This window comes from Bombina bombina, unplaced genomic scaffold (assembly GCF_027579735.1).
Source record: "Bombina bombina isolate aBomBom1 unplaced genomic scaffold, aBomBom1.pri scaffold_1779, whole genome shotgun sequence".
Classification (NCBI taxonomy): domain Eukaryota; kingdom Metazoa; phylum Chordata; class Amphibia; order Anura; family Bombinatoridae; genus Bombina; species Bombina bombina.
The window spans coordinates 7466-35169 of NW_026512965.1; the positions used below are offsets into that span (position 1 = coordinate 7466).

The following is a 27704-nucleotide window of genomic DNA, read 5'->3' on the forward strand; positions in this document are numbered from 1 at the left end:
TTCCTCGAGTAGTGGCCTGCATCAAGCAGGAGCAAGCTTTGGCTATTCTTATTGCTCCGTCATGGCCACGGAGGACGTGGTTTGCGGATCTGGTGGGGATGTCATTGTCTAGTTTTTTTTTTATTCTTCTGGCACCATTTATACCCTAATATTTCTCCTACTGTTCCTTGTTCCCTTGGCAGAATGACTGGGGATGAGTAGGGGAGGTATTTAAGACTTTGTCTGGGGTGTCTGCTTCCTCCTAATGGCCAGGTTCTAAATTCCCACAAGTAATGAATGAAGCAGTGGACTCTCCTCCCACAGATGGAAATGAAGAAATTATCAGGTAAGCATAATTTGTTTTTAGAAACTTTCTCTCCATTACTAGATGAAGTCAAATGTAATTTGTACCTATTGTTTCCATTTTTAGATGTCTGATGTGGTGGAAAATGGGGCGATACAGTCCTTTATGAACCTCCAAACTCAGGAAGATAACAACAAGCCCCAGTCATCAAAGGGTTTTGTTGTACGTGATGCTCCCTGGACCGCAGGAAGCGGTAATGAGAAGGTGAGGCTAAAATCCTTCTATTCCTAGGCTCTCATAGATTATATTGTGCCTCTATAGTCTATACACTTAGTTTGTTTTTTTATTTTGTAAATAGCAGTAAAGTATGAAGCTATGTTAGCACTTCCCCCTCAGATGCTTGCCACCAACCCTGGTTCTCCAGACCGTATCCAGAAGCAAGAAATATTGAATGTGGCGGCACTGTGTCACCTCAGGGGATGCAAGCTGCTCTTCTCTGTGAAACCTGCCTTCTTTTACCTCCAAAATAAAAAGCTCACAATGGTGTAACACGTTTTAATAAAATGGTAGGCGCACAAACGGGTCATACTCACAGAATTTCAGTTTTAAATCGGCCTTTTATTAAAACCATCAGAAGGGGTATCTTCAGATTTTATTAAAATATAGCTCAACGTGTTTCAGCAAAACAAGCCTTTCTTAAGAGCATAAAATCAATATATGTCAAAGCAAGTTGGCTATAAATATTGTGTACAGCATTTTGCTAGGTACTCCATCAGCTCTGCCTGCCTTTCTCGGATCACACCCATTCACAGGTGTGCTGAGTCTGGCTCACATCAGAGCTGTAACCTATCTCTATCCTGTTTTATTAGGAGGTGTCAAGTAAAAACAAATAATGCAATCAAATATGCCATTTAACCCCTTAATGACCGACGTGCAGGGTACATCCTCCAAAAAATACCCTTAACAACGGGGGACGTACCCTGTACGTCATTGGTCTGGGAAAGCGGTGGAAGCGATCCTGATCGCTTCCAGCTGCTTTCCGGTTATTGCAGTGATGCCTCGATATCGAGGCATCCTGCAATAACTTTTTTCTCTCTGCTCTGGCCATCAATGGCCTCAATCGTGGGTGGGTGGGAGCTGAGGTGGGTGGACGGCCATCGATGGCTTGTTATAGAGAGAGGGGACGGGGGAGCGCACAGACATGTACCGAAGATGGCTCCTAATAACGGGGAGGGTTAGAGAGCTGTTTGGTGGCTAAGGGGGGATCCTACACAGCAGCATATGTAAATATGCTAAAAAAAACTAAATAAGATGGCTTTTATTTCTTCTACAAGATAAGACAAGTCCTTGGATTTCATCCTTACTCGTGGGATATTATCCTCCTGCTAACAGGAAGTGGCAAAGAGCACCACAGCAGAGCTGTATATATAGCTCCTTCCTTCCCCTCCATCTCCAGTCATTCTCTTTGCCTGTGTTATACTAGGAAGAGGTAAAGTGTGGTGTTAGTTTTATTTTCTTCAATCAAGAGGTTTTTTATTTTAAATGGTACTGGTGTGTACTATTTTCCTCAGGGGGTTATGGAAGATGATTTCTGCCCTGAGGTTGATGATCTTAGCAGTTGTAACTAAGATCCACACATCTTCAGTGTGGAGACGGATTTCATGCTACAAGCAGCATTAAGGTAAGTGCAGCCTTTTATTTCTGAAGAGACTTGATATATCAGAATTGGCTGGCATTTATTTCCCTGTATGGGAATGGAGTAAGCAGTAGACCCGTATACAGAGGGGTGTTACTGGAGTTCCCTGTTTTTATTTCCTTTTACTAGTTGACATAAGGGCATGACACTATGGGTGAGACACAAAAGAAAAACATTTATAAGAATTTATATTTTTTATAACCAGTATGACTTACATTGGATGTGTTTTGGGGTGTATATGTGTTTCCACTTAGCTTGGTGTAAAACTGCTTCTCCATGCGGTTGCCTACTCCAGCATCAGCCTTAAGGGGCGGGGCTTATTTTTGCGCGCTTAGATGCGCGCTTCCTTCTTACTGGGCTGCAGCAAGCAGTAACTCCGGTTGCTCCTGGACAGTGTATCTCTGGTCTGGAGGGTTGACAACTCATTTTGAAGTACCCTGGGGGCAGGTAGGCGCCACAGCAGAGATGTGGCAAGGTGCAGTGGGTATTTTTTTTGCGAACTGACGTTTTTGCTTTTCTAAGTTACTTTAGTGCCTTATTTTTCCCCTTACTACTGGGGTCCAGTAATTTTTGGATAAACCAACGAGTTTTAGTTAAATTTTGAGTAAATTTAACGTTATTTAGGCAGTTTTGGAAAAATTGTTCAGTTTTCATTTTCTTATAGGCGCAGTACATGTTTTCAAAGTTTATTTAAGCAATAAATAAAGTGTTTAAAAGACTTCTGTGGTTATTACTAGTCTGTTCAACATGTCTGACATTGAGGAATCTCATTGTTCTATGTGTTTAGAAGCTATTTTTGGAACCCCCTTTAACATTGTGTACCTCTTGTACTGAAAGAGCCTTGCATTGTAAAGACCATATTTTAGGTCAAGAAAGTGTGTCTAAGGATGATTCTCAATCTGAAGAGAATCAGGTTATGCCATCCAATTCTCCCCAAGTGTCACAACCTTTAACGCCCACACAAGCGACGCCAAGTACCTCTAGTGCGTCTAATTCTTTTACTCTGCAGGAGATGGCTGCAGTTATGTCAACTACCCTTACAGAGGTATTGTCTAAATTACCAGTGTTGCAGGGTAAACGCAGTAGGTCAAGTATTAATGTAAATACTGAATCCTCTGATGCTTTATTAGCTATTTCCGATGTACCCTCAGTGTTCTGAGTTGGGGGTCAGGGAATTGCTGTCAGAGGGAGAAATTTCAGACTCTGGGAATGTATTACCTCAGACAGATTCGGACAATATGTCCTTTTAAATTTAAGCTTGAACACCTCCGCCTGTTACTTCGGGAGGTTTTAGCGACTCTGGATGATTGTGACCCTATTGTAATACCACTAGAGAAGTTGTGTAAGATGGATAAATATCTAGAAGTACCCACTTACACGGATGTTTTTCTGGTTCCTAAAAGAATTTCGGAAATTATAAAAAAGGAATGGGATAGACCAGGTATACCGTTTTCTCCCCCTCCTAATTTTATGGAAATGTTTCCTTTATAAGATGCCATTCGGGACTCGTGGCAAACGGTCCCTAAGGTAGAGGGAGCGATATCTACCCTGGCTAAGCGGACAACTATTTTGGATAGAATTAAGGCTCTCAAGCTAGCTAATTCTTTTATTACTGATGCTGCTTTTCAAATTGCTAAATTAGCGGCAAAAAATGCAGGATTTGCTATTCTAGCACGTAGAGCGTTGTGGCTCAAATCTTGGTCTGCTGATGTCTCATCAAAAACTAAGCTTTTAGCTATTCCTTTTAAAGGTAAGACCCTTCTTGGGCCTGAATTGAAGGAAATCATTTCTGACATTACAGGAGGTAAAGGCCATGCCCTACCTCAGGATAAATCCGTTAAGATGAGGGGTAAAAAAAATAATTTTCATTCCTTTCGGAACTATGTAGGAGGACCCTCCGCTTCCTCTTCCACAAAGCAGGAAGGGAAATTTACCCAATTTAAGTCAGTCTAGAGACCCAACCAGAACTGGAATAAAGGTAAACAATCCAAAAAGCCTGCTGTTGCTACTAAGACAGCATGAAGGGGCGGCCCCCAATCCGGGACCGGCTCTAGTAGGGGGCAGACTCTTTCTTTGCCCAGGCTTGGGCAAGAGATGTTCAGGACCCCTGGGCACTAGAAATGGTGACCCACGGTTATCAATTGGAATTCAAGGACTTTCTCCCAAGAGGGAGATTTCATATTTCAAGATTACCTGCAAACCAGATAAAGAGGTGTTCTTACGCTGTGTAAAAGACCTTTTTACCATGGGAGTAATTTGTCCAGTTCCAAAATTGGAACAGGGACTGGGGTTCTACTCAAATCTACAATTTTACCAATGATCCAGGAGGGTCAATATGACTACCGTGGACTTGAAGGATGCTTACCTTCATATTCCTATCCACAAGGATCATCATCAGTTTCTAAGGTTTGCCTTCCTGGACAAACATTTATCAGTTCGTGGCTCTTCCCTTCGGGTTGCCACAGCACCCAGAATCTTCACAAAGGTTCTAGGGTCTCTTTTGGCGGTTCTCAGACCGCGAGGCATAGCAGTGGCGCCTTATCTGGACGATATTCTGATCCAGGCGTCAACATATCATCTGACAAAATCTCACACGGACACAGTGTTGTTTTTTCTGAGAACTCACGGTTGGAAGGTGAACATAGAGAAAAGTTCACTTGTTCCACAGACAAGGGTTCCTTTCTTGGGAACTCACTCGGTAGCCATGAAGATATTTCTGACGAAGGTTAGAAAATCAAAGATTCTAAATACTTGCAGAGCACTTCAGTCCATTCCTCGGCCGTCAGTGGCTCAGTGTATGGAGGTAATTGGATTAATGGTAGCGGCAATGGACATCATTCCGTTTGCTCACTTTCATCTCAGACCGCTGCAGCTGTGCATGCTCTGACAGTGGAATGGGGATTATGCGGATTTATCTCATCCGATAAATCTAGATCAAGAAACCAGAGACTCTCCTTTGGTGGTCGCTGGATCATCTGTCCCAGGGGACTTGTTTCCGCAGACCCTCGTGGGTGATAGTGACAACAGACGCCAGCCTTCTGGGCTGGGGTGCAGTCTTGAATTCCCTGAAGGCTCAGGGTGTTTGGACTCAGGTGGAGTCTCTACTTCCAATCAATATTCTGGAACTGAGATATTGATTCAATGCCCTTCAGGCGTGGCCTCAGTTGGCTTCGGCCAAATTCATCAGATTCCAGTCGGACAACATCACAACTGTGGCATATATCAATCAGGGGGGAACAAGGAGTTCCTTAGCGATGAGAGGTATCCAAGATAATCTGTTGGGCGGAGGCCCACTCTTGTCGTCTGTCAGCAATCTACATCCCAGGAGTAGAGAACTGGGAAGCGGATTTTTAAGTCGACAGACTTTTCATCCGGGGGAGTGGGAACTCCACCCGGAGGTATTTGCCTCATTGATTCTCCGATGGGGCAAACTGGAATTGGATTTGATGGCATCTCGACAGAATGCCAAGCTTCCAGGATACGGATCCAGGTCGAGGGATCCTCAGGCCGAACTGAGATACCTTGGCAGTGCCTTGGTCGTTCAGCCTAGCTTATGTGTTTCCATTGTTTCCGCTTCTTCCACGCTTGATTGCTCGAATCAAACAGGAGAGCTTCAGTGATCCTGATGGCGCCTACGTGGCCACGCAGGACTTGGTATGCAGATCTAGTGGCCATGTCCTCTCTACCACCGTGGAAACTTACTTTGAGACAGGACCTTCTCATTCAAGGTCCTTTCCAACATCCAAATCTAATTTCTCTGAAGCTGACTGTGGAGATTGAAAGCTTGATTTTATCGAAGCGAGGATTCTCTTATTCGGTTATCAGTACTTTGATACAGGTTAGAAAGCCTGTCACTTGAAAAATCTATCGTAAGATATGGCGTAAATATCTTTATTGGTGTGAATCCAAAGGCTACTCATGGAGTAAAGTTAGGATTCCTAGGATTCTGTCTTTTCTCCAAGAAGGATTGGAGAAAGGCTTATCAGCAAGTTCCTTAAAGGGACAAATTTCTGCGTTGTCAATTTTTTGTTTCACAAACGTTTGGTAGATGTGCCAGATGTTCAGTCTTTTTGTCAGGCTCTAACCAGAATTAAGCCTGTATTTAGACCAATTACTCCTCCCTGGAGTTTGAATTTAGTTCTTAGAGTTCTTCAAGGGGTTCCGTTTGAACCTTTGCATTCCATAGATATTAAATTATTATCTTGGAAAGTTCTATTTTTGGTTGCTATTTCTTCTGCTCAAAGAGTTTGAGCTTTCAGCGTTAGTGTGATTCGCCTTATTTCATATTTCATTCTGATAAGGTGGTTTTACGCACTAAACCTGGATTCCTTCCCAAGGTTGTTTCCAATAAGAATATTAATCAGGAAATTGTTGTTCCTTCCTTGTGTCCTAATCCTTCTAAGAAGGAGCGTCTGTTACATAACCTGGACGTGGTCCGTGCCTTAAAGTTTTACTTACAGGCAACTAAGGATTTCCGTCAATCATCTTCATTATTCATTGTTTGTTCTGGAAAGCGTAGGGGTCAGAAAGCTACGGCTACCTCTTTCCTTTTGGCTGAGGAGTATCATCCGCCTGGCATATGAGACTGCTGGACCGCAGCCTCCTGAAAGAATTATGGCTCATTCTACTGTTTGCGGGGAGCGCCGATTGAGGCTGCAGTATCGGTAAGCTGGTTCTACTGGTCACACCTGGCTGTGACGAAAGAAACAAGGGGAGGAGAGTTTCAGAAGAGGAAACAACCGAGACCGGGAGGCTTGCTTTTGTTATGGATTACTGCAATGACCGGATTGATTAAGGTACTGTTTCCTACTTTACACTGTCTTTGATCAACTTGTGTGTTATTTCGGTAAGCACTGTTGGAGCGCTGTAATAGGATTTTTCTATGTGTGCTTCATTCTACTAGGGCTGTGACTTCCACTTGGGCTTTTAAAAACGATGCATCTGTTGAACAGATTTGTAAGGCTGCGACTTGGTCGTCCCTTCACACTTTTTCCAAATTTTACAAATTTGATACTCTTGCTTCTTCTGAGGCTGTTTTTGGGAGGAAAGTTCTTCAAGCAGTGGTGCCTTCCGTTTAGGTCTCTGTCTTGTCCCTCCCTTTCATCCGTGTCCTGTTGCTTTGGTATTGTATCCCACAAGTAAGGATGAAATCTGTGGACTCGTCATATCTTGTAGAAGAAAAGGAAATTCATGCTTACCTGATTGATTTCTTCTATGATACGACGAGTCCACGGCCCTCTGTCAATTTCAGACAGATTAATTTTTATTTTACAACTTCAGTCACCTCTGCACCTTTTAGTTTGTCCTTTCTCTTCCTATAACCTTCGGTCGAATGACAGGAGGTGGAGGGGAAGGGAGGAGCTATATATACAGCTCTGCTGTGGTGCTCTTTGCCACTTCCTGTTAGACATAATACACGTATAGACATAATACACGTGTGCTGCGCAGCGGCATTTAGTGGCCTTGTAATTACCAAACTCAACGCCAAAGCCATATATGTCTGCTATTTCTGAACAAAGGGGATCCCAGAGAAGCATTTACAACCATTTGTGCCATAATTGCACAAGCTGTTTGTAAATCATTTCTGTGAGAAACCTAAAGTTTGTGAGAAAGTGAACAATTTTTTTTTTTATTTAATCGCATTTGGTGGTGAAATGGTGGCATGAAATATACTAAAATGGGCCTAGATCAATACTTTGGGATGTCTTCTAAAAAAAAAAATACACACATGTCAAGGGATATTCAGGGATTCCTGAAAGATATCAGTGTCCCAATGTAACTAGCGCTAATTTTGAAAAAAAAAAGTGGTTTGGAAATGGCAAAGTGCTACTTGTGTTATGCAAAAAAGCAAAGAACATGTTAACATTGAATATTTCTAAACTCAGGACAAAAGTTAGAAACTATTTAGCATGGGTGTTTTTCGGTGGTTGTAGATGTGAAACAGATTTTGGGGGTCAAAGTTGGAAAAAGTGTTGGTTTTTTTTGTTTTCCATTTTTTCCTCATTTTTATAAAAAAATTTTTTTTATTTTTTTATAGTAAATTATAAGATAAGATGAAAATGGTATCTTTAGAAAGTCCATTTAATGGAGAGAAAAACGGTATATAATGTGTGGGTAAATGAGTAAAAGGAAAATTACAGCTAAACACAAACACCGCAAAAATGTAAAAATAGCCTTGGTCCCAAACGGACAGAAAATGGAAAAGTGCTGTGGTCATTAAGGGGTTAAAAAAAAAAAACTAGTGTGCAAAAATATGCCAATAAATCTGAATCACTTTGCCTTTTGACACATCATAACAAAAGGGGCTTACATTCTATGCATCAAATAACATTTTCTCAATAAAAAATTAAAGCATTCAAAGTGTTTTTTTGTTTTTGTTTTTTAAATAATCACAAATTAGAACTTAGGTTACCACTCTGATGTGAACCAGTTTAAGGTTGTTTGTTATAAATCTATCGGGTAAAAGATCATTCCATCAAATATGCCAGTAAAAAACTAGTGTGCAAAAATGGTCAATAAAAAGAGGCTTACATTCTATACATAAAATAAAATGTTCTCAAAAAGTTAAAGCAACACACTAGTTTAAAAAACACACTTTGAATGCTTTAACTTATTATTTTATTATGTATAGAATGTAAGCCTCTTTATTAAAGAACAAACCTTGAATGCTTTAATTTCCATCTTAATATGAGGAGAGTCCACAGCTTCATTCCTTGCTTGTGGGAATACAGAACCTGGCCACCTGGAGGAGCCAAAGACACCCCAGCCAAAGGCTTAAATACCTTCCCCCACTCCCCTCATCCCCCAGTCATTCTTTGCCTTTCGTCACAGGAGGATGGCAGAGAGGTGTTGGAAGATTCGGAGTAGTCTTAGGGAGGGTAGTAGCCTTCTGTATGGGACTGGAGTTTTAAGTAGTCTTGTTAGCCTCTCAGTGAGAGCATTGGCGACGGTTAGGGTCTGGAGATGCAGGGAGAGTCTTAAAGCGAAACCATCCAGACTTGTATTAACAGTTCCTAAGCAATCAGTGTTGACGAGTTTCACTGCCTGCTTCTATCACTCAAGTCCATGTCGGGTGCGATGCTACAAGACTGTGAAACATGAGAGGCTGTGTCTGTTCCAAGGCAATGATTCCGGTAAGATAGTTTCATTTTATAATCGTATAACGCAAGATAGGGTCACAGTGTGACTCTTATCTGTATGGAATCAAAGGTTAATATCGCTGGAAGGGGATTATTGAACAGGTGGGATTTAAGCATAATTTGCTGTATTATGTTTTATGCTGCGACATGTGTGAGATGAGGCTCAGGCAGATGTTGTAACATTTGGGTTTTACTTTCATTTTTGGATATCTGTGCAGCCTGTTAGGTTTGATGCGCTTATTCCAGACGCAGGGGCGGTCCTGCATGGCACACCATGTGACCGGGTGTGGTCTCATTGATTTCCTCTTTCCTGACCGTGTGGTTCACGGGAGACTAAGCGGTTTCTCTGTGAGGCCTGTGTCATAGGAGGTGGTGAGTGCCCCAGCCATTGAGGGTATAAAGGTGCCATTTATCTTTTTCTATAGTCTCATGAAATTGCAAGCTATGGGGGACTGATACATTAGAGGGTACTCTCTCTCTTTACCTAAATCGAATACCTGTTTTTATTTTTGAGGCAACAGTATACCCACCTGCTCAATTATGTTCCACATGCCTTGATAAAGTACTTTATATCTAAGAAAACCAAGATGTTTAGTACCACCGTACTGCCCACCTCTGAGGGGTCACTGTCCAGTGAGGTGCGTTCCCTGCATTCATCTCCTATTGCACAAGCAGCTTCCCATTGCACTGCTAATCCTCCTTCGGGGGGGGCCCCTCTTACTGACAGACTTTAGCCTTCAGTGCTTTACCTTGCCCTGCTAAGCGCAAGCAAAAGGTCAAATATTGCTATCCCTCCCAGGGGGTCATCTGGGATACTAGGTTTTCCGCTGATGAGGATGCTTCATAGCTCAGAGGATGCTCTTTCTGGGTCGGAATCTGCTGCCTCTAAACCTCTGGCTGTGGAGGAACCAGACTTTAGATTTAGGATCAAGCACTTGCGCTTTCTGTTAAAGGAGGTATTGGCTACTTTAGAGGTTCAGGAACCTAAATTACCAGAGGAACTTTCTATTGCTAAGCTTGATAAAATTTGAGGACAGGACAGTGCCACAGACTTTTCCCCGGTTCCCGTAAAAATGGCAAATATTAAGAATGAATGGGAGAGACTTGTATCAACTAGAGTTGTGGGGTACCGTCCCGAAGGTGGATGGAGCTATCTCCTCGCTCTCTAAGCGCACTACTATCCCGCTAGTGGATAGTTTGTCGTTTTAAGGAGCCCATGGATAAGAAGCTAGAAACTGTTAAGGAAGATGTTTCAGCACACGGGGTATTTGTTTCAACCTGCTGCTGCAGTGGTTGGAGCTGCTACCTATTGGTGCGACTCTCTATCGGAGATGATCAAGGTGGAAACTCTCTCCTTGAGGTGATCCCGGTAAGAATTAAGCCCTTGAGGGTAGCTAATTCTTTCTGTGATGCAAATATGCAGATCATTTGCCTGAAGGCCAAGACATCTGTTTTTTCTGTGCTAGCCGTAGGGCACTCTGGCTTAAGTCTTGGTCTGCGGACATGACTTCAAAATCTAGACTACTTTGCCTTCCATTTAAGGGGAAGATTCTTTTCGGTCCAGGCCTGGACTCTCTCATATCCACGGTCTCTGGGGGCAAGGGTGCCTTCCTTCCCAGGATAAGAATAAACCTAAAGGACAGGGTCCTAATTTTCGTTCGGATAAATCCCAATGACAGCCAAAGCCTTATCATTTCAAGGGAACTTGGAAACGTTCTGCTTGGATTTATTCCAAGACTAAGAAGCCTGCCAAAACCAAATCGGTATAAAGGGACGGCCCCGATCCGTTGATGGATTGTGTTGGGTGCAGACTCTTAGTGGAGGCTTGGCTTGGATGTACAAGACCCTTGGGTTCTAGAGGTAATCACTCAGGGTTACAGGATAGGTTTCAAATCTTATCCACCCAGGGGCAGATTCCTCTTATCAAACCTGTCTTCAAGACCAGAAAAACGAGAAGCTTTTTATGGGTGCTTCAGGGATCTCTCCTCCCTGGGAGTAATTGTGCCGGTACTTCCTAGCAGAGAGAGGTCTAGGGTACTATTCAAACCTTTTTGTTGTCCCAAAGGAGGGTTTGTTTTGCACGATTGGTTCGGGCTCTGAAATTCTATCTTCAGGCTATGAAGGATTTTAGACCGACTTCGGCATTGTTTGTGGTCTATTTTGGGAAGCGTAGTGGGCAGAAGGCTTCTTGCACTTCCCTATCTTTTTGGTTGAGGAGCATTATTCGCTTGGCATGTGAGACAGCAGGACATAAGCCTCCTCAGCGGATTATAGCTCATTCAACTAGAGCTGTGGCTTCCTCTTGCGCCTTCAAGAACAAGGCCTCTGTGTAGCAAATTTTGTAGGGCGACAACGTGGTCCTTAAATACTTTTTCAAAGTTTTACAAATTTTACATTTTTGCTTCGGCTGAAGCTGCTTTTGGGAGAAAGGGTTTTGCAGGCTATAGAATAGGGTCCACCTCTCTTCCCCTCCCATTTAATTCAGTGTCCTCTAGAGCTTGGGTATCTATCCCACAAGTAAGGAATAAAGCTGTGGACTCTCCTCATATTATGTCAAACATAAATTATGCTTACCTGATAATTTAATTTTCATCTGTATGAGGAGAGTCCACGACCCCCGCACGTTTTCTTCTGGCACCATTTATACCCTGATATTTCTCCTACTGTTCCTTCCCTCTGCAAAATGACTGGGGGATGAGGGGAGTGGGGGAAGGTATTTAAGCATTTGGCTGGGGTTTCTTTGCCTCCTCCTGGTAGCCAGGTTCTGTATTCCCACAAGAATGGAATGAAATCGTGGACTCTCCGCATACAGATGGAAATGAAATGATCAGGTAAGCATAATTTTGTTTTATTGAACATTTTATTTGATGCATGGAATGTAAGCCTCTTATGTTATGTGTCAAAAGGCAAAGTAATTCAGATTTATTGGCATATTTCTGCACAATAGGTTTTTAATGGCGTATTTGATTGCATGATCTGTTTTTAACTGACACCACCTAACAAAACAGGATATAGATAGGTTAAAGATCTGATGTGAGCCAGGCTAAGGTTGTTTGTTATGAATCAAAGTTCTAATTTGTGATTATTAAAACAACAAAACACTTTGAATGCTTTAATTTTTTTTTATTGAGAACATTTTATTTTAGCCCCTTTTTATGTGTCAAAAGGCAAAGTGGTTCTGATTTATTGGCATATTTTTGCACATTAGTTTTTAAATGGCATATATGACTGCATGATTTGTGAATGGGTGTGGTCTAAGAAAGGCAGGCAGACCTGGTGGCTATAAATATTGTGTACAGCATTTTGCTAGGCTACTCTAATTTTGCTTTGACATATATTGAATTTATGCTCTTGAGAGAAGCTTGTTTTGCCGAAACGCATTAAGCTATATTTCCATCTAAAGGGGAGGAGAGTCCACGGCTTCATTCATTACTGTTGGGAATTAAATAGAAATTGAAGGCACAAAAAACTAATCGCAGCTGAAAAGAAAATCACATATTAAATATTTTTATAATGCCCTATGTTTCAATTACTTGCTGTTTAGAAGATAGTTGACTCCGAAGTTTTAATCCTTTCCAAACCCACTCCGTTTTTCATTATTTTCGTTGCCCAATCCGGGCTGACAACACTGGTTGGAAGATTGCAACCTTTATTCTTATTGCACATGTGCAAGATACCGCAACATCATCGCTCACGTCAATCTCTGCATGTCTGTTCTGTATGCAGTAGACCCGTTCTATCGATCGCGGATCAGAAGTTTGCTGCACTGTGAAGGTAATTTCATTGCTTGCGTGCGTGCATTTAGAGAATCTCCATAGAATTAACTAGCAAATTAGCTTTATACAATAGAATCTCCCTAGAATTAACTAGCAAATAAATTAATAAAATATCATCTACATAAAATTGACTAGCAAATTTCTTTAAATTAATAGAATCTCCCTAGCATTAACGAGCAATTAAAAATAAAGTGTTGAATAATATTTTTAATAAACTTAAAATACTATTATTAATAGACTAGATTAATACAATATGAAAATCAAGCGAATGTCAGCAACATAAATTAAAAGGTATTGATAAATAACTTTAATAATAAATTTATATTGGTAAATCTTTACAGGTGGCCCTCGGTTTACAACGGTTCAATTTGCACCGTTTCAGAATAACAACCCTTTTTTTTTTTTCCAGTCATGTGACTGCTATTGAAAAGCATTGAGAAGCAGTGCATTGAATAAAATAGCCAGTAGGTGGAGCTGTCTGCTTGTGTTGCAGCAAAGATATGCAAGCCAAGCAAGCTAAAATTAATCAGTTTAACCAGACCTGAGCTATCGAGCAGCTTTCAAAAGAACAAGATCTTCCTGTCTATAAATCAGTCCAGATTGGAATGCATAGAAAGAGACTTTACTTGCATTTTTCTGCAAACAGTTGTGTTGTGTGATTATTTTATTAGGTTTATAATGCTGTTTAGCAAATGTTTTTGTTCATTTAACTTAGTTTAATTATATATTCTGTGTTGTGTGATTATTTTATTAGGTTTATAATGCGGTTTAGCATTTAAAGTCTTCATTTCAAAGCTTTAAAAATAATGTATTAGCTGTTACTTATGACAATTTTGAGAGGGGCCTGGAACCTAACTCCCTCACTTCCACTTAACTTACATTATTAACTGGGTTTCAATTTACAACGGTTTCAATTTACAACCATTCTTTCTGGAACCTAACCCCGGCGTAAACTGAGGGCTACCTGTATTCATATATGTAACGTTAATAGCATTACATTTATAGATATAAACATATAAGGCATTAAAAGATACTACAGTTTCGATTGACCATAAAATATCTTGATAACTGATTTCATGGATTCAGCATAATACGTAAGCGTGAATCCGATTAACATATGGGCAGTTTCGGCTTCAGTACAAAACAAACACGCATGCGCTATTTATTGCATTAAAGTGCGCATGCGCAAACTGCCGTAATCGGCTGATAATTATATGCATAAAATAGGGCTAGGATAGGTTACTGATTTTGGATAAGAAATGCCCATATTGGAGGGCTGGATTAGGTGACATCAGGATTAAAAAAATAAAACTTCTTTTTATGCCGTTATTCAGCTTCGTTTGAATCTGAAAATAGGTTAGTGATTTATTATATCTTTATTTTGAAATGTGGGTTCTGTTTTTTGTTAAAAATACAAAAGTTAGTAATCCTTTAAGAACCTGACCACCAGGAGGAGGCAAGACACCCCAGCCAAAGGCTTAAATACCTCCCTCACTTCCCTCATCCCCCAGTCATTCTTTGCCTTTCGTCACAGGAGGACGGCAGAAAAGTGCTGAAGATAAGAGTAGTCTCTTATGGAGGGTAGTACTCTTCGCATTTGGACTGGAGTTTTAAGTAGTCCTGTCACTCTCTGTGAGAGCCTGGGCGAGTTAGAGTCCGGAGATGCAGGGAGAGTCTTTCTGCGAAACCATCCCGACTCATATTAACAGCTCCATCAGCGTTGAGTTTCGCTGCCTACTTTTTACACTCAAGTCCATGTCAGGAGTGAGGCTGCTAACCTGTGACATTGAAGGGCTGTGTTCCTGTTCAACGGCGTAGATTCTGGTAAGATCGTTTCATTTTTTTTTATTACATAATAACAGGGAAGACAGGGTCACAGTGTGACGCCTTTTTATCTTTAAAGAATCAAGGGTTAATATTCCAGGAAAGGGGATTATTGATCGGGGGGGGGGGTCTTATACATGATATTGTGTCATTGCTGCGTTATGTGCGAGATGAGGCTCTGGCAATGAGTTGAACTTTCAGGTGACTTACGGGAGTATTGAGCAGCCCTTTTCTTTCATGTAATTAGCAAGAGTCCATGAGCTAGTGACGTATGGGATATACATTCCTACCAGGAGGGGCAAAGTTTCCCAAACCTCATAATGCCTATAAATACACCCCTCACCACACCCACAAATCAGTTTTACAAACTTTGCCTCCCATGGAGGTGGTGAAGTAAGTTTGTGCTAGATTCTTCGTTGATATGCGCTTCGCAGCAGGCTGGAGCCCGGTTTTCCTCTCAGTGTGCAGTGAATGTCAGAGGGATGTGAAGAGAGTATTGCCTATTTGAATTCAATGATCTCCTTCTACGGGGTCTATTTCATAGGTTCTCTGTTATCGGTCGTAGAGATTCATCTCTTACCTCCCTCTTCAGTTCAACGATATACTCTTATATATACCATTACCTCTACTGATTCTCGTTTCAGTACTGGTTTGGCTTTCTACTACATGTAGATGAGTGTCCTGGGGTAAGTAAGTCTTATTTTCTGTGACACTCTAAGCTATGGTTGGGCATAAAGTTCTAAATATATGTGTTTAAACATTTATTTGCCTTGATTCAGGATGTTCAACATTCCTTATTTCAGACAGTCAGTTTCATTATTTGGGATAATGCATATGAATAATCAATTTTTCTTACCTTAAAATTTGACTTTTTTCCTGTGGGCTGTTAGGCTCGCGGGGGCTGAAAATGCTTCTTTTTATTGCGTCATTTTTGGCGCAAAAATTTTTTCTTTGTCATTTCCGGCGTCATACTTGTCGCCGGAAGTTGCATCATTTTTTTGACTTTTTTTGCGCCAAAAATGTCGGCATCACTGGATGTGGCGTCATTTTTGGCGCTTAAAGCATTTAGGCGCCAAATAATGTGGGCGTCTTTTTTTTGGCACTAAAAAATATGGGCGTCATTGTCTCCACATTATTTAAGTCTCATTACTTATTTGCTTCTGGTTGCTAGAAGCTTGTTCATTGGCATTTTTTCCCATTGCTGAAACTGTCATTTAAGGAATTGGATCAATTTTGCTTTATATGTTGTTTTTTCTATTACATATTGCAAGGTGTCTCAGATTGACCCTGAATCAGAAGATACTTCTGGAAAATTGCTGCCTGATGCTGGATCTACCAAAGTTAAGTGTATTTGTTGTAAACTTGTGGTAACTGTTCCTCCGGCTGTTTGTAATGAATGTCATGACAAACTTATTAATGCAGATATTTCCTTTAGTAATGTTCCATTACCTGTTGCTGTTCCATCAACATCTAATATTCAGGGTGTTCCTGTTAACATAAGAGATTTTGTTTATAAATCTATTAAGAATGATATGTCTGTTGTTCCTCCTTCCAGTAAACGTAAAAGGTCTTTTAAAACTTCTCATTTTTCAGATGAATTTTTAAATGAACATTATCATTCTGATTCTGTTTCTGATAATGATTTTTCTGGTTCAGAGGATTCTGTTTCAGAGGTTGATACTGATAAATCTTCATATTTATTCAAAATGGAATTTATTCGTTCTTTACTTAAAGAAGTCTTAATTGCATTAGAAATAGAGGAATCTGGTCCTCTTGATACTAAATCTAAACGTTTAGATAAGGTTTTTAAATCCCCTGTAGTTATTCCAGAAGTTTTTCCTGTTCCTGGTGCTATTTCTGAAGTAATTTCCAGGGAATAGAATAATTTGGGTAATTCATTTACTCCTCCTAAACGGTTTAAGCAATTATATCCTGTGCCATCTGACAGATTAGAGTTTTGGGACAAAATCCCTAAGGTTGATGGGGCTATCTCTACTTTTGCTAAACGTACTACTATTCCTACGGCAGATAGTACTTCCTTTAAGGATCCTTTAGATAGGAAAATTGAATCCTTTCTAAGAAAAGCTTACTTATGTTCAGGTAATCTTCTTAGACCTGCTATATCTTTGGCGGATGTTGCTGCAGCTTCAACTTTCTGGTTGGAAGCTTTAGCACAATAAGTAACAGATAATAATACTCATAGCATTGTAAATCTTCTTCAACATGCTAATAACTTTATTTGTGATGCCATCTTTGATATCATTAGGTTTGATGTCAGGTATATGTCTTTAGCTATTTTAGCTAGAAGAGCTTTATGGCTTAAAACTTGGAATGCTGATATGTCTTCTAAGTCAACTTTGCTTTCCCTTTCTTTCCAGGGTAATTAATTGTTTGGTTCACAGTTCGATTCTATTATTTCAACTGTTACTGGGGGGAAAGGAACTTTTTTACCACAGGATAAAAAATCTAAAGGTAAATTTAGGTCTGCTAATCGTTTTCGTTCCTTTTGTCACAATAAGGAACAAAAACCTGATTCTTCCCCTACAGGAGCGGTATCAGTTTGGAAACCATCTCCAGTCTGGAATAAATCCAAGCCTTTTAGAAAGCCAAAGCCAGCTGCCAAGTCCACATGAAGGTGCGGCCCTTATTCCAGCCCAGCTGGTAGGGGGCAGATTACGATTTTTCAAAGAAATTTGGATCAATTCGATTCACAATCTTTGGATTCAGAATATTGTTTCACAAGGGTACAGAATAGGCTTCAAGATAAGGCCTCCTGCAAGAAGATTTTTTCATTCCCGTGTCCCAATAAATCCAGTGAAGGCTCAAGCATTTCTGAATTGTGTTTCAGATCTAGAGTTGGCTGGAGTAATTGTGCCAATTCCAGTTTTGGAACAGGGGCTGGGGTTTTACTCAAATCTCTTCATTGTACCAAAGACGGATAATTCCTTCAGACCAGTTCTGGATTTAAAAATATTGAATCGTTATGTAAGGATACAAACATTCAAAATGGTAACTATAAGGACTATTCTGCCTTTTGTTCAGCAAGGGCATTATATGTCCACAATAGATTTACAAGATGCATATCTGCATATTCCGATTCATCCAGATCACTATCGGTTTCTGAGATTCTCTTTTCTAGACAAGCATTACCAGTTTGTGGCTCTGCCGTTTGGCCTAGCAACAGCTCCAAGGATTTTTACAAAGGTTCTCGGTGCCCTTCTATCTGTAATCAGAGAACAGGGTATTGTGGTATTTCCTTATTTGGACGATATCTTGGTACTTGCTCAGTCTTCACATTTAGCAGAATCTCATACGAATCGACTTGTGTTGTTTCTTCAAGATCATGGTTGGAGGATCAATTTACCAAAGAGTTCGTTGATTCCTCAGACAAGGGTAACCTTTTTAGGTTTCCAGATAGATTCAGTGTCCATGACTCTGTCGCTGACGGACAAGAGACGTCTGAAATTGGTTTCAGCTTGTCGAAACCTTCAGTCTCAATCATTCCCTTCGGTAGCCTTATGCATGGAAATTCTAGGTCTTATGACTGCTGCATCAGACGCGATCCCCTTTGCTCGTTTTCACATGCGACCTCTTCAGCTCTGTATGCTGAACCAGTGGTGCAGGGATTTTACAAAGATATCACAATTAATATCTTTAAAACCGATTGTACGACACTCTCTGACGTGGTGGACAGACCACCATCGTTTAGTTCAGGGGGCTTCTTTTGTTCTTCCGACCTGGACTGTGATCTCAACAGATGCAAGTCTGACAGGCTGGGAGGCTGTGGGGGTCTCTGACAGCACAAGGGGTTTGGGAATCTCAGGAGGCGAGATTACCAATCAACATTTTGGAACTCCGTGTGATTGTCAGAGCTCTTCAGTCGTGGCCTCTTCTAAAGAGAGAGTCGTTCATTTGTTTTCAGACGGACAATGTCACAACCGTGGCATATGTCAGTCATCAAGGAGGGACTCACAGTCCTCTGGCTATGAAAGAAGTATCTTGAATACTTGTATGGGCGGAATCCAGCTCCTGTCTAATTTCTGCGGTTCATATCCCAGGTATAGACAATTGGGAAGCGGATTATCTCAGTCGCCAAACATTACATCCGGACGAATGGTCTCTTCACCCAGAGGTATTTCTTCAGATTGTTCAAATGTGGGGACTTCCAGAAATAGATCTGATGGCTTCTCATCTAAACAAGAAGCTTCCCAGGTATCTGTCCAGATCCAGGAATCCTCAGGCGGAAGCAGTGGATGCATTGTCACTTCCTTGGAAGTATCATCCTGCCTATATCTCTCCGCCTCTAGTTCTTCTTCCAAGAGTGATTTCCAAGATTCTAAAGGAGCATTTGTTTGTTCTGCTGGTGGCTCCTAGCTGTATCTAGGAAGATATATTATCGAGTCTGGAAGGCTTACATTTCTTGGTGTTCTTCTCATCATTTTTCTTGGCATTCTTTTAGAATTCCTAGAATTTTAGTTTCTTCAGGATGGTTTGGATAAAGGTTTGTCTGCAAGTTCCTTGAAAGAACAAATCTCTGCTCTTTCTGTTCTTTTTCACAGAAAGATTGCTAATCTTCCTGATATTCATTGTTTTGTACAGGTTTTGGTTCGTATAACACCTGTCATTAAGTCAATTTCTCCTCCTTGGAGTTTGAATTTGGTTCTGGGGGCTCTTCAAGCTCCTCCGTTTGAACCTATGCATTCGCTGGATATTAAATTACTTTCTTGGAAAGTTTTGTTTCTTTTGGCCATCTCTTCTGTCAGAAGAGTCTCTGAATTATCTGCTCTTTCTTGTGAGTCTCCTTTTCTGATTTTTCATCAGGATAAGGCGGTGTTGCGAACTTCATTTAAATTTTTACCTAAGGTTGTGAATTCTAACAACATTAGTAGAGAAATTGTGGTTCCTTCATTGTGTCCTAATCCTAAGAACTCTAAGGAAAGATTGTTGCATTCTTTGGATGTAGTTAGAGCTTTGAAATATTATGTTGAAGCTACTGAAGATTTCCGAAAGACTTCTAGTCTATTTGTTATCTTTTCTGGTTCTAGGAAAGGTCAGAAGGCTTCTGCCATTTCTTTGGCATCTTGGTTAAAGTCTTTGATTCATCATGCTTATGTTGAGTCGGGTAGAACTCCGCCTCAAAGGATTACAGCTCATTTGACTAGGTCAGTCTCTACTTCCTGGGCATTTAGGAATGAAGCTTCGGTTGATCAGATTTGCAAAGCAGCAACTTGGTCTTCTTTGCATACTTATACTAAATTCTACCATTTTGATGTGTTCTTCTTCTGAAGCAGTCTTTGGTAGAAAAGTACTTCTGGCAGCTGTTTCAGTTTGATTCTTCTGCTTATAATTTCAGTTTTTTTCATTATATGAGTTAAACTTTGTTTTGGGGTGTGGATTATTTTTCAGCGGAATTGGCTGTTTTTATTTTATCCCTCCCTCTCTAGTGACTCTTGCGTGGAAGATCCACATCTTGGGTATTCATTATCCCATACGTCACTAGCTCATGGACTATTGCTAATTACATGAAAGAAAACATAATTTATGTAAGAACTTACATGATAAATTCATTTCTTTCATATTAGCAAGAGTCCATGAGGCCCACCCTTTTTTGAGGTGGTTATGATTTTTTTTGTATAAAGCACAATTATTCCAATTCCTTATTTTTGATGCTTTCGCTCCTTTCTTATCACCCCACTTCTTGGCTATTCGTTAAACTGAATTGTGGGTGTGGTGAGGGGTGTATTTATAGGCATTTTGAGGTTTGGGAAACTTTGCCCCTCCTGGTAGGAATGTATATCCCATACGTCACTAGCTCATGGACTCTTGCTAATATGAAAGAAATGAATTTATCAGGTAAGTTCTTACATAAATTATGTTTTTTTGTCGTGTTTTCTCCTTAGGCAGGGGCGTTCCTGCCAGGCATTCCATGTGACCGGATGTGGCTATCTCTCTTCCTCTTTTGATCAGCGTCGCAGGAGACAAAACTCTTTCTGTATTCCGGGTCATAGGAGGTGGTGAGTGCCCCGTTGGAGGTTATAAAGGTGCCTATTTAGTTAATCTAGTCCGAAATAACAGTGCAAGCTATGGAGGACTCGGACGTGTTGGAGGGTCCTCCCTCTTTAACACAGTCTCATTACTGTGTTTATTGTGAGAAGGTTCTGGTAGAACAGCCTGCTCAACTATGTTCCACATTCCTTTATAAAGTTACATCTAAAAGTAAACGGATGTCTAGTAGTACTGAGCCGTCCACCTCAGAGTTCCCTGTCCCGTGAGGTGCATTCCCTGCATTCATCTCCAATTGCACAAGCAGCGCCCCAGAGTCCAACTATTTCTCCTGTGGGAGAGATTAGTTGGCCGTCAGATTTTGCGGATCAACTGCAAACAGCAGTATCGAAAATGATCCATGCCTTACCACATCCTGCTAAGCGTAGGGTGTATCATGGCGGCCCGGCCCAGGGGTTGTCTATGCCTATGGAAATATCAGAGGCGTTATACGAGAATGAGGCCCACTCCGACTCTTCGGAGGAGGCCCCTTCTGGGTCAGTCTGTGTCCTCTAAACCTCCAGCTGCGGAGGACCCTGACTTTAGATTTAGGATAGAGAATTTGCACTTTTTGCTGAAGCAAGTGCTTGCTACTCTGGAGGTTCCGGAATCGAGGCTTCCGGAGGAACTTGCGATTCCTAAGTTTGAGATATGAGGACAGGGTGGTGCCTCAGGTCTTCCCCGGTTCCTGTTAAGATGGCTAATAATAAGAATGAATGGGAGCGATTAGGTTCTTCCTTTTCCCCTTCTTCCTTTTAAGAAACTGTTCCCCGTTCCGGACTCTCAGCTTGAACTTTGGGTTACTGTCCCTAAGGTGGATGTTGCTATCTCCATGCACGCGAAGCGGACAACTATTCCCTTTGAGGATAGTTTGTCGTTTAAAGAGCCCATGGATAAAAAGTTGGAAAACCTGTTAAGGAAGATGTTTCAACACACAGTGTTTGTTTTTCAGCTGGCAGCGGCCAGAGCTGCGACATATTGGTGTGAATCCCTGTGTGACATGGTTGAGGGGGAGACTTCCATTAACGAGAGAGGATAAGATTAAGGCGCTGAAGGTTGCCAATTACATCTGTGATGCCAATATGCTAATTATTCGCCTGAACGCTAAGGTGTCAGGTTTTTCTGTTTTTAGCTTTCAGGGCTCTGTGGCTAAAGTCTTGGTCTTGGCTGTTGTCCCTGCCTTTTCAAGGAAAGATTCTGTTCGGTCCAGGATTGGATTTGATCATATCCACAGTTACGGGAGGCAAGGTAGCTTTCCTACCGCAGGATAAGAAGGCTAAGCCTAAAGGATCTACTTTTTGTCCCTTTCGTGCGGACAAGGCCCAGCGCCAGTAGCCCGCCGTGAGCGCGGACCAGTCCAAGAGAACTTGAAAGCCGGCTCATTCTTGGAACAAGTTTAAGCAGAGCAAGAAGCTCGCCGAGACAAAATAGGCATTAAGGGGTTGCCCCCTGTCCGGTCTCCGGACCAAGTTGGGGGGCGGATTATCTCTCCTCAGAAGCCTGGTTACAGGACGTTCAGGACCCTTGGGTTCTGGAGGTTGTCACCCAGGGTTACAGGATAGGGTTTAGATCCTATCTGCGATTGGCAGATTCCTCCTGTCAAACCTGTTTTCAAGACCAGAAAAGCCTTTCTAGAGTGTGTGAGGGATCTCATCTCTCGGCGTTATTGTACCAGTACCCTGTCAGGGTTTTTTCCCTGTAGTGTTTGCCATGTGCTGCTGGCAGCCATTTTACTAACCTCTCCATGACTATGGTGCATTGTGGGGGATGCTGCTTATTTCCTGCACTTCCTTTTATGGCCAGACTGATGTGGATCATCTATGTGAGACAGGATGCAGTCTCAGAATTGTGATGTCATCACTTATTATTTAAAGGGCCTCTGTTCAGTATGCTTTGCCTTTGCGTTGTCTCAGACCTGTTTGTGAGAGTTCCTGTGTATTACCTGGCTGCCTGACGTTCTTCCTGGTTCCTGATCCCTGGCTTGTTCCTGACTCTGCTGTTTTCCTTGCTCCTGATTCCGGCTCGTCTGACTATTTGCTTTGGCTCCTGGCTCGGCTCGTCTGACTACCAGCTCTGGATTTGACTCCTGGCTTATTTGACTTGTGGACTTTTTATAATTTTTTGCTTTTAATAAAGGTGTGATTATTTTTGCACTTCTCGTCTCAGTCTGATTCCCGGCACCCTGACATACCAGCAGAAAGTGGTCTAGGGTACTATTCAAATCTTTTGTGGTTCCAAAGAAAGAGGGCACATTCCACCCGATTCTGGACCTAAAGTGTTTAAACAAATTTCTGAGTGTTCCATCGTTCAAAATGGAAACGATCAGATCTATTCTGCCCCTAGTACATGACAACCATAGACTTAAACCGCTTACCTTCATGTGCCAATCCACAAGGACCACTTCCTGAGATTTGTATTTCTAGACCAACACTTCCAGTTTGTGGCCTTTCTCTTTGGTCTGGTGACGGCCTAGAGAGTCCTTACAAAGGTTCTGGGGGTGCTACTTGCGGTGGCCAGAGGCGTTGCTGTGACGCCCTATCTGGACAAAATCCTAGTCCAGGCGCCGTCGCAGAGGATCATTCGAGAACTCCTCTTTTGCTCCAATCTCATGGCTGGAAGATCAACGTAGTAAAGAGTTCCCTGGTTCCCAGCACCAGGGTGGATTTCCTGGGCACGATAATAGACTCTATGTCCATGAAGATATTTCTCATCTTGTCTTGCCCTTCAGTCCTCCTCAAGCCCCTTGGTGGCTCAGTGTATGGAGGTGATCGGACTCATGGTTTCCAGCATAGACGTCATTCCAAATGTGCATGTTGAGACAGTGGATCGGCGATCATTCAGATCTATCACAGCGGATATCCATGGATGCTCAGACTCTGATCTCCCTCTCTTGGTGGATCCGTCTGGAGCAACTGTGTATGGGGACATCCTTCTTGAGACTGTTGTGGGAGATTATGACCACGGACGCGAGTCTGGCAGGATGGGGACCTGTTTGGGGTGCCAGGATGGCACAAGGAAAATGGTCCCAGGAGGAGCCTCTCCTTCCGATAAATATTCTGGAACTCGAGCAATCTACAATGCTCTGAAAGCATGGCCTCCTCTGGGGTCGTTAAACTTCATCAGATTCCAGACCTCGTACCCCCCTGATGGCTTACATCAACCATCAGGGGGGTACGAGGAGCTCACTAGCCATGAGAGGGTTGTCTCGGATCTTGGAGTGGGCAGAGTCCCACAGCTGCTCGCTCTCAGCGATTTACATTCCAGGTGTGGACAACTGGGAAGTAGACTTTCTCAGCAGGCAATCCTACCATCTGCGGCAATTGTCTCTTTACCGCAAAGTGTTTGCAGAGATTTGTCTTAGGTGGGGAACCCTGGAGATGGATCTCATGGCGTCCAGACTCTCAATTGCAAGCTACCCCAATACGGGTCGAGGTCCCTTCAGGGTTCAGCCTTGCTTACATTTTTCCACTGTTACCACTTCTACCTCGTGTAGTGGCACGCATCAAACGGGAGCGAGCTTCAGCCATTCTGATTGCTCCATCGTGGCTGCGGAGGATGTGGTTTTTGGATTTGGTGGTGGATGTCATCCTCTCCGCTGTGGAGGTTACCCTGTTGCAGGGATCTGTTGGAACAGGGCCCTTTTCAACATTAAAATCTCGATCCTCTGAGGCTGTCTGCGTGGAGATTGAATGCCTAGTCTTGGCCAAAAGAGGCTTTTCTGAAAGTGTGATTGTTACTCTAATTCAGGCAAGGAAGCCAGTCACTCGTCACATCTACCATAAGGTGTGCATGACTTAATTGTCCTGGTGTGAGAAGCATGGATATCCTTGGCATAAGGTGAAGGTATCCAGGGTTCTGTCCTTTCTCCAAGATGGTTTGGAGAAGGGTCTTGCCGCCAGTTCCTTAAAGTGACTGATTTCGGCATTATCAGTTTTGTTGCATAGGAGACTCACTGAGCTCCCTGACATTCAATCTTTGGTTCAGGCTCTGTCTAGAATCCCCATGGAGATTAAACTTGGTCCTTAAGGTATTGCAGAAGGTTCCATTTGAGCCTATGCATTCTTTTGACATTAAGATTCTGTCCTGGAAGGTTCTCTTCCTGTTGGCCATTGCATCGACACGCAGAGTATCTGAACTGGCTGCCTTGCAATGTGAGCCTCCTTATCTGGTTTTTCATGCAGATAAGGCTGTGCTTCCCACTGGTTTGGGGTTTCTTCCCAAGGTGGTGTCTAACTGTAACATCAACCGTTCCTTCTTTGTGTCCTAGCCCTTCTTTTAAGGAGAGGTTACTTCATAACCTGGATGTGGTTCGTGCCCTGAAGTTATCTTCAGGCTACAAAGGATTTCAGACAGTCTACATCTTTTTGTGGTGTATTCAGGGAAGCGCAAGGGGCATAAAGCCTCTTCTACTTTGTCCTTTTGGTTGAGGAGCTTCATTCACTTGGCCTATGAGACAGCGGGACATAAGCCTCCTCAGAGGATCATGGCTTATTCAACTAGAGCTGTGACTTCGTCTTGGGCCTTAAAGAATGAGTAATAGCAAATTAACAGGCACAGCACCCATCTGCAAACAGGTGCACGTTCCAAAGGTCCTGCCCAACACCTTAGGTAGAAATAAAAATCCAAGTAGGAACAGCACCACAAATAAGGCAATTCAATCTTTTCTTTATTTGGAAATCAGATAATTCAACACGACGTTTCTGTCTAAATGACCTTAATCATGTGATAAAGAATGAGGCCTCTATGGAGGAAATTTGTAAGGCGGCTACTTGGTCCTCACACTTTTACAAAGTTTTACAAATTTGACGTTTTTGCTTCTGCGGAAGCTGTTTTTGGGAGAGAGGTTTTGCAGGCTGTGGTGCCCTCAGATTAGGGTCCGCCTTTTCCCCTCCCGGTTTCATTCAGTGTCCTCCTAGAGCTTGGGTATATGTTCCCAATAGTAATGAATGAAGCCGTGGACTCTCCTCCCCTTTTAGATGGGAAACATAAATTATGCTAACCTGATAATTTAATTTCCATCGAGGGGAGGAGAGTCAACGGCTCCCGCCTGTATCTCTGATGGGTGGACCTAAATTTAATTCATCTTCTGGCACCATTTATACCCTGATATTTCTCCTACTGTTCCTTATTCCCTCGGCAGAATGACTGGGGGATGAGGGAAGTGGAGTTATTTAAGCCTTTGGCTGTGGTGTATCTGCCTCCTCCTGGTTGCCAGGTTTTTAATTCCCAACGGTAATGAATGAAGCCGTGGACTCTCCTCCCCACGATGGAAGTGAAATTATCAGGTAAGCATAATTTTATGTTTAATAAAATCTGAAGCTGCATCTGAAAATACCCTTGTGATGGTTTTAATAAAAGTCTGAGTTAAAACTGAAATCCTGTGAGCCTACCATTTTATTTGAAACGTGCTACACCATTTATTTTATTTTGGAGGTGAAAGAAGGCAGGTTTCACTGAGAAGAGGAGCTTGCATCCCCTGAGGTGACACAGCACCGCCACATACGATTATACTTGTTGTTTTTTTACTGAAAAACCAACTAGTTTATTTCTAAAGCTGCAATGAGTCCAGATTGACTTCTTCCTTTTTATAAAATAGAAATCACTTACGCATATTCCTATTGCTGTTGATCACTAGATCTTCTTATACTTCTAATGGGGGGTGTTGTTCTAGGAAATACTAATTTTTTTATTTTTTTTTCTTCAAATTTTCCCCTACAGGCTCCAGACATGAGCAGTTCTGAGGACTTTCCCAGTTTTGGAGCTCCAGTGACCCACAAAACCTCTCCATGGGGCCCCAAGCGACATGGTGGAGGGAAAGGCCTGCTGCCAGCTGATATGTCTGCTTCCTGTTAAATCTGTTGCGGTGTCCAATTCACTCGCCTGGTCATCTCCTGTCCTGATGCCCTACCCCTTTTCCTCTGCCTTCCAGGAACCCATGTAACAAACCATTGCTGCAATTTTCCTGCAGGAATTTAGCTTGCACACTGCATTGTTTCCAGTGTCTAACTGAAAAGGGTTATAAGAACCCTATATTTACCAGATGGGAAGTGTTAATTGCATCCGTAAAGCAGTGATACAAAGTGTGTCTACACACATCCCTCCAAAGCTAACCTTCCTGAAGCAGATGTCATAGCAGGCTTTAGTACTAACGTTTGTTATGGTGCCTGCATACTGCTGTGTAACTGTATTTACAAAGATTCCTTGTCTCCTTTTTGAGGATGTATGTTCATTATTTGTAGGATGGATTATTGCAGTTGACATTGCCCGACATCTGTTTTTGTCTGCCTTAGTAGGTTCAAACATTTGGAAGTGTGCAGTCATACTTAGTATTGCGCTTCATATATTGTTGCATGAAATTGTTTTACGTTGAGGTCAAGATTTAGAGGGCTTCTCAGAACCACTGGTCTCCAGGGTTTTTTTAATAAAATTTAATCATGTTGCAGATCAGACTTTGGGATGTGCCCTATAACCCTTTCACTGCCAGGAAACCATTTGGGGGGTGGAATATGCACAAATGGGGGAGGGTGGATCAGACTTCCTCTTCTACCCCTTCATCAGATTTTATTATGTAAACTATAACTGATAATTGTGGACAATTCTAGATTTTCCACTATTGGCATTAAGACTGAATTTAACCCGTTTGCTGCCATTTTAAGGCCTGACACATTTTCATTGGATAACAAATGGGTAAAGAGCCCAACTCCTCATTGTACTGTCACAGCCCTTTCTTTTGTCCCTTAACCTCTGATGCCGGGGAAGGGGTCATCTGTTTTTGTCCTTGTTGGGTGGGGGGGGGGGGTATAATTAGTTTTGGATTTTTCCTCCAAACCCTTTCCTCAGCCCCCATTGCCCTTTTGGACATTTTTCTTCTTACTGTGCCTCAGTATCAACTTCCTGTACAAACAGGATAGGAAATAAACACCCTTTAAAAGACAATGTGGTGT

General features: G+C 42.1%; 1 protein-coding gene across 1 annotated transcript; it reads left to right on the forward strand.

The window, feature by feature from the left end:
• Positions 1–402: 402 nt before the first annotated feature.
• On the forward strand, positions 403–27696 carry LOC128644641 (vigilin). The gene is made up of 2 exons (XM_053697170.1): positions 403–547; positions 26479–27696. The coding sequence occupies exons 1-2, from the start codon at positions 410–412 to the stop codon at positions 26611–26613; spliced, it is 273 nt and encodes a 90-aa protein (XP_053553145.1). The 5' UTR covers positions 403–409; the 3' UTR covers positions 26614–27696.
• The last annotated feature ends 8 nt before the right edge of the window (positions 27697–27704 follow it).